The sequence below is a fragment of the Vulpes lagopus genome, chromosome 5, assembly GCF_018345385.1.
Source record: "Vulpes lagopus strain Blue_001 chromosome 5, ASM1834538v1, whole genome shotgun sequence".
NCBI classification, from domain to species: Eukaryota; Metazoa; Chordata; class Mammalia; order Carnivora; family Canidae; genus Vulpes; species Vulpes lagopus.
Genome location: NC_054828.1, coordinates 52,122,589 through 52,136,224, shown reverse-complemented (window position 1 = coordinate 52,136,224; position 13,636 = coordinate 52,122,589). Strand labels below are relative to the sequence as shown.

General features: G+C 39.3%; 1 protein-coding gene across 2 annotated transcripts in view; it reads left to right on the top strand.

The window, feature by feature from the left end:
* Positions 1-12,511, top strand: part of GFPT1 (glutamine--fructose-6-phosphate transaminase 1) — a 58,101-nt gene extending 45,590 nt beyond the window's left edge. For both annotated transcript variants that reach the window (XM_041754947.1, XM_041754946.1), the window contains 5 exons: positions 4,424-4,538; positions 4,808-4,935; positions 5,525-5,692; positions 6,345-6,506; positions 7,131-12,511. In XM_041754947.1, the coding sequence (XP_041610881.1) occupies positions 4,424-4,538; positions 4,808-4,935; positions 5,525-5,692; positions 6,345-6,506; positions 7,131-7,175 (618 nt within the window). In that variant the 3' untranslated portion in view covers positions 7,176-12,511. The remainder of the gene's footprint in view (positions 1-4,423; positions 4,539-4,807; positions 4,936-5,524; positions 5,693-6,344; positions 6,507-7,130) is intronic.
* Positions 12,512-13,636: the final 1,125 nt, after the last annotated feature.

Genomic DNA, 13,636 nt, shown 5'->3' with positions numbered 1-13,636 from the left:
GGCAGAGACACAGGCAGAGGGAGAAGCAGGCTCCCTGAGAGGAGCCTGATGTGGGACTTGATCCCAGGACGCTGGGGTCATGGCCTGAGCCGCAGGCACACGCTCAACCCCTGAGCCCCCCAGGCGTCCCTTAAGACCTGTTGAAACTACTTTGCTCTTTGAAATTGGAATATGCATAAATTTAGTATTAGTCATAAAAATAGGAATCTTAGATCTATAAATGCAAAAGATGTTCTCTGTCCACAGTTGTAGTACTCTTTATGATTTCAACATTTCTGTTTTTCTGCTTAAATGTAATATTTCCTGCTGATTGTCTAATAAGATGCTTAGGTATCAGTGGATTTGATTCTAATTAAGGGTATGTGGAAGATGATGTACAAAATCACATTTGAATTTTTTTTTCCTTTTAAAGAACCTCAGAATTTTTTCTTTTTTGGAAAATCTGTGATTCTTATGTAAAAACTCTGAGTGAGGTTTTTTGTTTCTTGGTTACTTTGATGTTGCTAACACTGTAATTTACAGAAAGCTGAAACCTGAATTTTCTCCATGTGGTAATTAAAACATGTAAGATGTTTGTGCTTGGGTTTCCATTCTGTGCCTGAATAAATAACCAGCCTCCCTCAGCAGCAGCTTATGGATTTTTGGAACAGAATCCAGACAGACAGCTTTGATCAGGGATTGGAATTCCAGGGCTCCTTTATTCACAACACATGGTGGAACAGGGCTTCACCACGGGCTATGTGGGATATGGGCTCACCAGTGCATGGGTGCCATTGACTTACCTTTTTACTAAAATTTTTCTTGAACTGTGAGCTGTCAGGGGCAGGACACTTTTTTTTATTTCTAATTCTGTTGTTCACAAAAACTTTAATTTTCTAAACATTTTATTATGATTTTCAAACAGCAAAGTGAAAGGAATTTTATATTCACACCCATATACTCCTCACCCAGATTGTACCATTAACATTTTTTCCCGCGGCTCTATGGAGGTATAAATTTCACCATCATAACACTCACCGATTTTAGGTATGTAGTTTTAGTAAGTTTGGCTGTGTAACTGTGGCCACGGTCCTGTTTTAGACTAACTCACTTGAACAAGTTCCTCTGTGCCGCCTTACGGTCAACCCCCACTCCCGCCCAAGGCAGCTACAGTTGCTTTCTCCTGCTACCCTGTGTCATCTTCCAGAGGTTTTTTGTAAACGAGATTGTATAATACATGTCTTTTGTGTCTGGCTCCTTCTGTTTAACACGTGGTGAAACAAGGGTTTCACCAATGATGTTTTTGAGATTTTTTTCATGTTGTTATTTCTAGCAGTAGTTTTCTTTTTTGCAGGTCCTTTTTTATACGGTCTTTTTATTTTGAAATAACTGAAGGTTCATAGGAAGTTGCAAAGATAGTACAGACAAGGCCGTGTACTTCTCCCTCAGTCTCCCCCAGTGGTTACATCTTGTATAAGAAAATAAGCATCTTCTCATAGTACATATATTTTAATTAACTGATTAAAAAAAATAGCTCCCTTGAAAATTTTAGGAAGTATGGCAGTTTAGTGTTACTTTAATTTTTCTTGAACTCTAAAGTAATTTTGTTTTCTTCAACTGCCTTAGACTTCCTGGGCTTGGAGTTATAAAAGTTTTGCAGTGCTTAGTCATAGACCGTTTCCGAATGGCAAATACAAGTTTATATGCTAATAGATGATCAAAGAAGTTCATCATCGGTCCTAATCCCTGACCCTGTGATGGAGCCAGCCCAAGAATTCTATAATCTTGATCATGAGTCCCCAACTTTGCCTGAAAATCTGTTAGGATTAGAGAGAGAGAGATGACTAAGTTTCTCCTAATATCAGACCATAGACAATTTGATATTTCTGTAGGAATTGATGGACATAAATGTGCAGATTTAGCAGTTTTTGTATGTTATTGCAGGTGTTTAAAATTTAACCACAGTACTGACTTTTGTTGATTTTTAAAAATAAACCAATATAACTTTTGGCAGAACATAAAGTAAAACAAGTTTAAAAGTTCAGAATCAACATTTTCCTGGTGAATTCTTTCAAACCTCAGTAAATTCTAAGTGTGAGGTGTACCTTACTTTTCTTATAATTGGTTTTCTGGTGTATATTGATGAAATGAAAAACATGAAATTGGAAATTAAGCTGTAATGGGAATGCAATAGAAAAATGTGTGCATTAAATCTATTTTATTTTAATATTCATACTTAAAAACCAAGGTTGAGATGTCTTAAGTCCAAATAAGGAAACATTACTCTCTAGAGTAACATTTTTAGTCATGGGCTGGAGGAACTAGAACTCATTGGATTAGTGTGAATTGGAAAGAAGGGGCGCCTGGGGCCCTTCAAGATGTTGGTTGAACATCTACCTTTGGCTCGGTCATGATCCCGGGGTCCTGGGCGAGCCCTGCATCTGGGCTCCCTGCTCAGCAGGGAACCTGCTTCTCCCTCTCTCTTTCTCTCTCTCTGCCCTCCTCCTGCCCCCCGCTTGTGTTCTCTCTTGCTCTCTCTCACTTTCTGTCAAATAAATGAATAAAATCTTAAACAAACAAACAAAAAGAAACACAAAGAATTGGAAACAGTGTAGGTATCCCAGGGGTCCTAGATATTGGGTCTCTTCCCTTTTCCTGATCAAATGTTTTGTGATGAATTGGTTTATTGAAGAGTAAATGTCAGTAGGAAAAGGTAGATTAGAAGGGACTGGAATTTAGAATACAGGTGTGCTTGTTAGCCTGAAGGCAAGGGACTGCAAGTCCGTGTCAGTGCTTTGGGGAGAAAACCCCAGCCTGCTAGTGGAACACGTCGTAACACAGAGGTCACACAGGTAGCTGTGGGGGACATGTAAGCAGCAACTAGTTGGGAGGTTCAGCAAGAGGAAGTAGGGAGTCTCGTTTAACTATTGGGACAGTAAGGAGCATTAGCAGATTGTGATTTCATTATACAGGAGGCTCATTATCCACGTTATGACAGGAAAATATTCACTAATGAAGTGATTTCCTTATCCAGAGAAGGCTGATAGAAATTCAGCCTATAATCTACAAAAAAACCAAGAATAAACTTCTTTTTTTTTTTTTTTTTTTAAGATTTATTTATTCATGAGAGACACAGAGAGGCAGAGACACAAGCAGGCTCCATGCAGGGAGCCTGAGGTGGGACTCGATTCCAGGACTGTGGGATCATAACCTGAGCCAAAGGCCCAACTGCTGAGCCACTCAGGTGTCCCAGGAATAAACTTCTTACTGTTAAAATTGCACATAACTCTGTAGCTGGCCACACTACAGTAGTCCTAGTGATTTAATAATAAAAATATAAATAAACTCAAATGTGGGATCCCTGGGTGGCGCAGCGGTTTAGCGCCTGCCTTTGGCCCAGGCTGCGATCCTGGAGACCCGGGATCGAATTCCACGTCAGGCTCCCGGTGCATGGAGCCTGCTTCTCCCTCTGCCTGTGTCTCTGCCTCTCTCTCTCTCTCTCTCTCTCTCTCTCTGTGACTATCATAAATAAATAAAAATAAAAAATATATATATTTAAAAAAAAGAAACTCAAATGTTTAAAACATAAAATTTAGTTTCTTTAGATGGCTGATGAATTAAAAAGATATCACAACTACTATTAAAAAGACTTAGTACAGGGGCACTTAAGAGGCTCAGTCAGTTAAGCATCTGACTCTTGGTCTCAGCTCAGGTCTTGATCTCAGGGTCATGAGTTCAAGCCCTGCATTGGGCTCCATGCTGGCTGTGGAGCCTACTTAAAAAGGCTTAGTACAGAAATGTTATTAATACCATGTTATTAAAATGTAATTATTCTTAAGAATTATTCTTAAGAATGTAATTATTCTTAAGATTGATGATTATTCTTATTTCTACCCACTTTGCTACAATTGAGATTAAAATTTTTTCAAGCCAAACTGGAAAAAAAAACAAAGATGGAAATGAGGAAAACCAATAAGCAATAGTTAAAAAAAAAAAAGATCAGTTAAAAAAAAAAAAACCAACAAAATCAATGCAGGTACCTCAGGGAAAACCCTTCCAGTGCTTTGGCTTATATAAAAAAACCTAATTTGGTTATGTATGTGCAGATTTACACTCTGCTCACCTTCCTCTGGCGTGTTTCCGCTCCTTTCTTGAAGACGTTGGGGATTTGGTAAGCATCCAGTGCATTATAAGGAACTTTTGTATTTGGAAATAAAGATTAAATCATTTGTTCAAATTCAGAAATGGAGCATAGTGATAGATTTCCCAACTACTGATTCAGTTTGCTTTTACTAATGCTGCCTTTTAAAAAAAAAGGGGGGGGGCAATATATATTTATAAAACCAGTGGGAGGGAATTCTTTGTTTTCCTCTTTTTATAAATTAAAAATTCCAAGTTCTTAAAATGCACTTGCGGCTAATTCTGCCTTTCTGTGGTATTGCAGGCTTATACCAGCCAGTTTGTTTCCCTTGTCATGTTTGCCCTCATGATGTGTGATGACAGGATCTCCATGCAAGAGAGACGCAAAGAGATCATGCTTGGACTGAAGCGGCTGCCCGGTAGGAAGAGCTCACACCGTCGACTTTTGTTGTCTGAGGGGTGGCTAATGAGTGAGGTCTCTTATCCCTGAAGCTGTGGCTTGTAGCTATTTAGTCCCAAAGATCTTTCTTCTTTTGAACCCGTGTATTTAGAAATCCCTTGCTGGTGTCACAGAATAGAATAGAAACCCTGGTCTTTTTGTTGGTTGCTGCCAGTGTATTATTGTTATGATATTGGGTCAGTTAGTTGTCCTTTTTTCACAGACTTTGTTAATATTACTTCTTAACAGATTTGATTAAGGAAGTACTGAGCATGGATGATGAAATTCAGAAACTGGCAACAGAACTGTACCATCAGAAGTCAGTGTTGATCATGGGGCGTGGCTATCATTATGCTACTTGCCTTGAAGGGGCCCTAGTAAGTCGTCTCGCTTATAATTTCATCTTGGACTTGAGGACCTGCATGTAGTCCTACTTTTAGACTGAATGAAATAGGTGGGACTTTTGAAAATCCCTTTGTAAAAAATGCACTCTGATTACTTATCTGGAAAAAGCGTAACAATACGTAATTGAAAAGTGAGTATCAAGAAAAGTACATTTTACCACTGTGATTTGGATTTAGGTTTAGCAAGTTACTTGAGTTAATTTGTTGTCCAAATAGGAGTAAATAAAAGATTAAGTTCTCTAGGTGTGAGATTTAATTGCGGTAAACGTGAGGCAAGTAATAGAACAGTTACAAAGTAATGTGAATATATTCATGATCATCTAAAATTTTCAAAAAGTTTTTGTGGTTGTAAAACTTGTAGTTATTACTGTATAGACACTCAAACTTCCATTACTTGTTGGTAGTTTATAAATAACTATTAACCTATATTTACACACCAGTGTAGGTCCTTTTATACTGTGGATAAGTAGTGACTTCAGACAGCAGATGTTTTGTGTAATATTTACTTAAGAATGGGTTTTTGAAAAACAAACTGAAGACTAATGTAGCTCTTTCCTGTTAGAAAATCAAAGAAATCACTTACATGCACTCTGAAGGCATCCTTGCTGGTGAATTGAAACATGGCCCTCTGGCTTTGGTGGATAAGTTGATGCCTGTCATCATGATCATCATGAGAGATCACACGTATGCCAAGTGTCAGAATGCTCTTCAGCAGGTGGTGGCCAGGCAGGTACGTTAGAGGCTGTGCTGGGATGGTCCCTGGGGTTGTCTAAGAGTTGGGTTACTATAGCTTATTTGAATTTTATGACATTTAAACTGATAGACCAGGGCCCAGTAGGAGGCTTACAGAACATGTGGAGTTTAGGTGTGAAGAATTTTGACAGGACCCAGCTCAAAGATCTCGTAATAAGCAGAACCAAGACCAGAACTGAGGTCCTAGTCTCCAGGTCCTGTCCTCTCTATTAGTGTATGCTGCTCCCTTTTAAGTTAGTATACTTAAAAGTGTATTTCAGGAGAAACTAGGGTTTACATTAATATTACTCAGGTGCTGTGCTTACCTGAGTTTTCTTCAGATCATCTGGCTCTTACATAAAGCCCCCAAGGTATTACCGTGTGGGCACAATGGTGGTTACGAAGCTGAGCTTTGAAGGCAGGCTGACTTGGATTCAAGTACTGAGCTTGGTATTTCTCAGTTGTGTGAGTTTAAACAAATGACTGGACCCTGCAAAGCTTCTGCTTCTTGGCTACAAGTGAAATCAATCTGAGTTACACATGGGATTGAGCCCGTGAGGCTGCGTGCAGATGTGCAGTGTGGGCTTTGCACATTCGTGTGCAACTGCTCTACCTTTGCTTGCCGCTGAATGTGCGTGTGTCTTTCCCAGGGACGCCCAGTGGTGATTTGTGATAAGGAAGATACCGAGACCATTAAGAACACAAACAGAACAATCAAGGTGCCCCACTCAGTGGACTGCTTGCAGGGCATTCTCAGTGTGATCCCCTTACAGTTGCTGGCTTTCCACCTTGCTGTGCTGAGGGGCTATGACGTAAGTGATGGGCTCCCGTAGAAATCTTGGGCCGGCTTTTTACCTGCTTTGATACTCTTAGTTTTCCTTCTAAATTTTTAGCAGTAGCATTTGAGAAATCCTTCAGATACGTATCTGTCACCTGTTACGTTTGCATGGCCCAATTCGTAGATTACGTCCTCACTTTTTCCTACCCACAGAACCCGCAGGCACCGTGGGGCCTGCCTCTGTGATTGGAGGTTACCCGCGGGGCGGGGAGTCTCCAGGTGTTTCTGGCTGTTGGCAGTTCTTTGGGACACTCCCACGCCTTGCAGGATCTAGGGTTCCCAGTCTCCTGGTCGTTAGGACAGCCAGACCTCTTGGTCTTACCCGCTTCTAGTGTCCTCTGAGTAAGCTGCCCTTCATGGAGGACCACAGAAGCACTTCCTGCGCTGAACCGGCTCCTGGGGAATTCTTTCCCTCGTGTCAGGATTTTTGAGATACATTGTTCAGCAACATTTTCTAATTTTAGTTCTTTGTAGTCTGTAATTAAGATGGTTGATGAACGTGTTGTTTTCTGGTTTTATACACAAAAATAATTTGCTTAGAGAACCCGCTCCTCTCCCTGCAATGTATATAATCTTTCAAATGTTGCTTCTTTTGCAGGTTGATTTTCCCCGGAATCTTGCCAAATCTGTAACTGTAGAGTAAGGAGCATCTGCAACTCTGGGCGATTGAGCAACACAAGACACCTTTTGTATTTAACACCTTGATTTAAAATATCACCCCTTGAAGCCTTTTTTAGTAAATCCTTATTTATATATCGGTTATAATTATTCCACTCAATTTGTGATTTTTGTGAAATTACCTCATATTTTTTCAGTAATTTGTGGGGGAGTTTAAATAATGGAATTTATATTGGAATCATTATCACCAAGAGATTTAGCTCTCATTTTCTTTAAAGGATGCTGGGTGTTGGATTTCCAGGCCCTCCACTTCAATCTGGGAGGATTATATGTTTTTAGAATAATTGGCCTTTGTTTTACCATGTTTCTATTCATTCAGCCCAAAGAAAATCTAGTACATTTAATTGGAATATCTAAAGCCAGTGGCAATGTATGCTAATGCTTGGACATTTAATTAAGGTTTTGTTAAATTTACATATAACTAGAAGATGCTGTGATTTGTTTTGAAATTTGTTTGTGTTTGTTTTTTAAATCACACTGTAGAACTTAAAAACTGAAAGCTTTTCGTGGTGGGATTTCTATGTAAGTTAGGTTAACCCGAGTGTCTCAGACCTGTTGCTGGTTATCTGGAGGTCGAGTTAACGTAGGAAGCTAGAATATGGTAGTACATTGGTTTTCTCCATTCTTAACAGCAAGTATTTGCACAGTTTCGTAGCACAAACTTTAAATTTGAGCTGCTTTGGACGACTGACAACATGATTTTCTGTGTGAAGATGGGGGACCTCCAGGTGGGGTGTCCTACTCCTAGTTTTTTCATCTTCTAAAACTGTTTATTTCCTTGTGTCTATCATTTTTTATTTTTCATGTTTTTTTTTTCTTAAAATGACTTGTTCTTTGAAATCACCACACAAAGTTGCTATCAGATGTCTGAGAGTAAATCAGTACTGGTATATGCCAAAATCTCTTAAAAATTTCCTGTAGTGAATTTTAACTTTTTACTGCCTTGTTGCATAAAACTAGTACCATCGTGCCAGTTGGAAGTTCTTTGTAGTTTGGAAGGTTTGCAAGTCTTTTGACTAATCGTTTGACTATAAGTGTATATGCTGGGCTAGGTTAGAGAAAGCCGTGCTTTACCCTGATGCTAGTGAAGGATTGCATCAAACATAGTATTACTTCCTAGGTGTTCTCTGTTGTCTGTGTTCTACCCTGAAATATATTTAGGAATGAAGAAGATAAAAATAAAGTGATATCAAGGTGCCTTCAGCTGGCTTACGTCAGAAATGGAAATTAACAACTTAGATTAAAATAGAGTAGAATATTAGACACCCAACGTGTTGTGAGTAATCATTTTTTTATGGGGCTTTTTGGCCAAATCTTGGGGGCTATAGGGCAGTGTGTTGTGTCTTGGTGAAGTCTTTCTAAAGTTCTCACTTTTAAATTGTGAAGGTAAGATATTTAGCATAATTATTTAAGTAAATTCAGGCTTTTTCTTTTTTCTGTGTTTGAATTTCTTGGTGAGGTTAAGATTTTCTAATAGCTGTTGCTACAAGGGGAGCCCAGATTCTGCTTGTGTATTAGGTCTAGAAAAATACCTTGCATATTTTGAGGTAGTTTGGAAGGACTGTCCTAGATGGAGACTAGGAACCTGATTGTTTTTAAAAATAAGGTAAGGTTATTATTTACATCATATACATAGCTACTATAGCTGTATTTACCTATTTTAATTGTTTCTGAGATTATTTTGTTTAGGCCTGCTAGTTTTAGTATGTGTATAGTGTCATTTTTTATGTTTGTTAAATTGGCATTTTATGTCTGTGATTTGTATGAGTTTGTAGTGTTTCTTAACGGTCTGAAGTTTGGGTCAGCATTCTAAGTGAACAAATATTTGAGATCAATCATTAGTTTTCAATTTCTCTATTTTTCCTCTTCCTCTATGTCCATCTTTCACACACAGATGCACATTTCAAGCTAGGATACGTTCTGAACTGGATTTCAAAAGCTGATACTAAAGAACCAAGAAGTGATATTTTCCAAATAAACAGTTTCTCCTTCTTGTCCCTTCTTGCTTCTTACTTTATTTAATGTAGTGATTTTTAAATGCTTTTATGTATTAATTATGAATGCAGAAAAGGTACTGTAATGAGGCATATCACTAATAAGTGTGCCTGCCCAGTTAAAACCAATGTGAAACAGGATAAGAAAATCTGATTTTTGAAGAAGGATATGCTACAAAAGGAGTCCTTTATATGAAAAGTTCTTTCTTGTAGTACATTTAAAGTTTAGATTCACTCATATGTGACTTAGCGTTCCTGACCTCCGCCACGAGCCCTTTCAGGCTGGGGTCATGTGTAGCAGCTCACACATGGCCCCGTAGATGATGATTACTTTGCAGTCAGTTCGCTTTTCTATCTTTTTTTTTTTTTTTTTAATTACCTGTGCTGTAGGAGCGAAGGAGAAGAGATAAATTGACATGAGCCGTTTTTAGTGTGCTGTCACTGTGTCAGCATCCTCTTATGGGCAAGTCCCTGTGCCAGGAACCGGAAAGGACATCTTGTTGAAAGCAACGTCTGCTTGTCCCGAGGCCGACCTCTGGCTGGTGAAGACAAGGACCTGGCAAGGCCCAGGATGAGGGCGTAGAATGGAGGCGAGCTGGGTGTTAAGGAATGCTCCGCGTTCAGGGGCGCATCATGTTCACAGGAGCTACAAAGTGCATTTTGTAGAGTGAGCTGTTGCCGCGGGCTGCGGAGACCGTGTTTCCGGGTGTGCTAAGGAAGGGCGAAGGCGAGGTGCGCGAGTGATCATCGAGCCCTGGTCCTGCATGGGGAGCGGACACGCAGCGTGCCGGTGGGGCAGGCGGTTGTTTCCAAGATGATACTGTCTTATCCTTCTGAATACAGCTCTCTTGGCCTGAGCTAATCATGAGGATGAGAAGAAGGAAAAGGAGCCCCCCCCCCCTTTTTCTTAGCTCCTTAGTAGTGTTTATTTGGCACTTAACTTATATTGTCGTCAAAGAAGAAAGACCAGCTGAAATGTCGGCTTTAACAAACATATTTTAGGAAGTCCTTTGGAGTCAGTGTTTTATCTGTTTAAAAAATTAGGATATACTACAGCAATAAAAGGGAAAGACTGATGTTAACTATCCTGTGTGACAAGTTAAGTGATTTTTCTAAAAAAGCACAATGTCATTGGAAAAGTGTTTGTAGAAGAAGAAAGCATAGCTCACACGGGATTTGTGAAGGCCAAAGAAGTGGAAGGGCTGACGGAGGAAGGTATCTGAGCCTTCTGTCCACAGATTTAGTGGGTTTTGTCTCCCAGGCTACCAGATATGTCTTGACGAAACATGCTTCAGATGACTTCCCTTGTTCTTCGTGTTAGAATCCCAAGTTTAGGAGAATTAACACATCAGTTTGTTCTCACAATATTTAAGGATTATTAATATATCAGTATTTCTCCAGCTTGATGAGCTTAACCATATCTTCAGATCTATGGCATGACAACCAGTAGGACTGCTTAACATTCACTTTGAACCAGAAGCTTCCAGGGTTAAAATGAAAATCGTAGTTGACCAGCAAGATTGTAAAGTGACGCTGTATTAACCTGTAAGTCTGTGATAGCTTGATGTCAATGTTACGGAATCTGCCATAATGTTGGCTAATGCGAACGTTTTAGGAAATTCTTGAATTAACTTTCTTAAGGTACTCCGAATGAATATAGAAGTGATCCTGTTAGCTTTTTAAATGTTCTGTGGTTGACTTTTTGGTTGGTTGTTTTTTTTCTGTCTTTTGTTTTTTGTTTCTGCTCAAATAAAGCTTTTGGTATTTGTTTAAATTACCCTGCTTGTGAGTTTGAGATTTTAGAATCCTGCTTTGTTTCAGTTTCCTGTTCTTTAAGATAAATGTTTAGTTACTAAGGCATTTGGTCATTTCTTCCTTACGTCTTGTAAGTCCAACAACTCTAACCTTGAACTGTGAATAAATTACCAAAACTTACGAGAATTGCATTTTGAACCAATTTGCCAATATTTGAAGTGTATACCTGTTTGTGGATGTGTTAAGGATTGTATTGCACTAGGAATGTAGCCAGTGTTTAGTTGTTAGTCAACTTTTCTGACACTAGAAGTTAATTCATTACTGTTGCTTTTTGAAAGAAGAGATGATTGCATAAATAGAATCCAAAGCTCCATGGCCGCACTCCAACTTACCAGTTGTTTCAGAAACGATCACCAGATGAAACAAAGGCTCTACTCTTTTCTGATGTCATACTCCATAGATGTTATGCCTTCTCAAGTCTTTTGCAATTTTCTTTTGGGAAAATATATTGTTTCTAGCAAGCTTCTAGTGTAGACGGTGATCAGCAACTTTGCGCAAGTGAATTAATAGTCGCAAAAGAAAGATATTTAAGGTGGCTAAGTGGCAAGGCAGCATGTACCCTGAATCTAAAGTTTCTGTAGTATCTGGCAATCTTTTAATTACAGAACAAAGATTCCTTTTACAGGATCCTTTCACAAACAGCAAGCACAAGTCTCCATCCCTGGTGCTTACAGCGCACACTGTGTTCTGCGGGGACAGAGTTATGCCCGGGTGGTTTGAATGAATAGCTGTGCTGTTTTGCCAATTCCCGTTGAACTGAGCCCAGCCTCTCATCTCTGTCTCTGTGTTGCTCTGCAGCAAAGCCTGGGGCTGCCACACAGCACGGATCATTTTTTCCACGAGCCGCATTTTGGCGTAAAATCCGGCTTTACTTTTATTAAATGGTTATCTTTAAATTCTCCTTAATTGGCCGTAAGTATTTACTGAGTACTTACAAAAGGCCAAGAAATAATTTCCCTAGAAATTTAGAGGCCAGTTTTTCATTGGAGTGACATTTAAGAAAAATATTCTTTAACTTTTTTTTGTGTGAGGAAAACAAGGTGTAAGGGTTAAGTTTTTCTCATTAATCTGAAAGTAAATAGTTCTCCTTCATTTTAAAAAATGATGTAGGAACTTTATTATCTTAAACATCCTGGAGCAATACCCTAATCTTGTAATAATATATGGACAGGTTGCCAGGTTACAGGTTAATTAACCAGCTGATCCCTTCCCTGGAAGTATGTGGGTAATAAGATAAACTTATTATTCTCTTTTTGGTTAGCATTTGCACAAGAGATTATTTTCCAGATTGAAAGGCCATGTTTTTGCACTTCATATTAACATGATTCATTGGTTCAAATTCCAAGGTTTCACATATATGTTTTGTCATACACGTTTCTCCTAATGCTGTTATGTAGCCATGTTTTCCCTTTCATATTTCAAGAGATTTTTGAAAGTGAAGTATGGATGTGCAGTTGAGAATAAAATGAATAAAAAATGGAGCTTGTCACCATTAGAGAAATACTTTTTGGATGGAATTAGAGTTGTTTCCTTCCATTCACTTATCTGTCTACCTCTGTATAAGATTCAAAAGACTGTACCTATTAGGATGAAAGCTGTTGCCGTGTGTTCATATGCTTTTAATTTCTGCTGTATACTGAGAGATTTAGAAGCATCCAGCAGTTTAAAAACCAGAGCCTAAGGAGGTGTATCCTGGAGCTCACAGCTGTCACATACCCTGGAGGTCTTGAGGAGTTCATTTTTGCCTCCATCACTCAGCTTTACGTGTTCCTAAATACAGTGAGGTCTTAGAAGGAGAATTGCCAGGATCCCCAAAACCTGTAATGTGGGTGCTCATTGAGGAATCTAGATTGATTACACCTGCAGGGCAAATGACCCTGTGGGCCTTAGCTAATACATTCTTGATTTGTGAGACTCAAGGGTCGATGTCCATTAGTTAATAGGTTGTCCTACAACATCCAGGCCGCAAAAACCCACGTGTCCCAGGGTCCCTACGTTTGTTTCTGCCAACGGCCCCTTTCAGGTGACACTCTTGCCCTCGCGTTGCCCTCACTGAGAGCACCGTCAGTCATGGATGGACTCATAAGAAAGCCTTGTCTTCAGGCAGTGTCCCTAACGGGCCGGAGACCGGGACGGCGACGGCTTGTGGTTCCCAGGCAGGGGAAATTTAGCAGGAAATTCACGTTTCTGGTAGAACGCAGATCGCCAGTTGGATTCATGGGGGCTCCCTTCGCCCCTATTTACTTTGTACAGTAGAGTTGTTTGGAAGTATTGAGTGTATTTGCTTTGACTTTTATCTCTTGCTTTCCTAATTTTGTATTTCCCCTTTGAATGAAATGTAAACCCAGTACTGAATTTACATTTGCTGCTGCTATGTAGACACCTAGGACTGGGGAATCCTTGCAAGATTTTTATCTTACGTTCTTGGGTATTAACTTGGACCCATGTATCGTTACTAAAGTTCAAAGTATTTCTTTGTCTCAAAGAAACAAATTAATTTTAAAACATCTTACATGTAGGGTTTTGTGTTTTTCATTACTGTTGTTTTGGGTTTTTTGATGTTTTAAGTGAAAGTGGCAAAATTCTCTGGCCTCCGAATGCAGAATTGACTTTACTG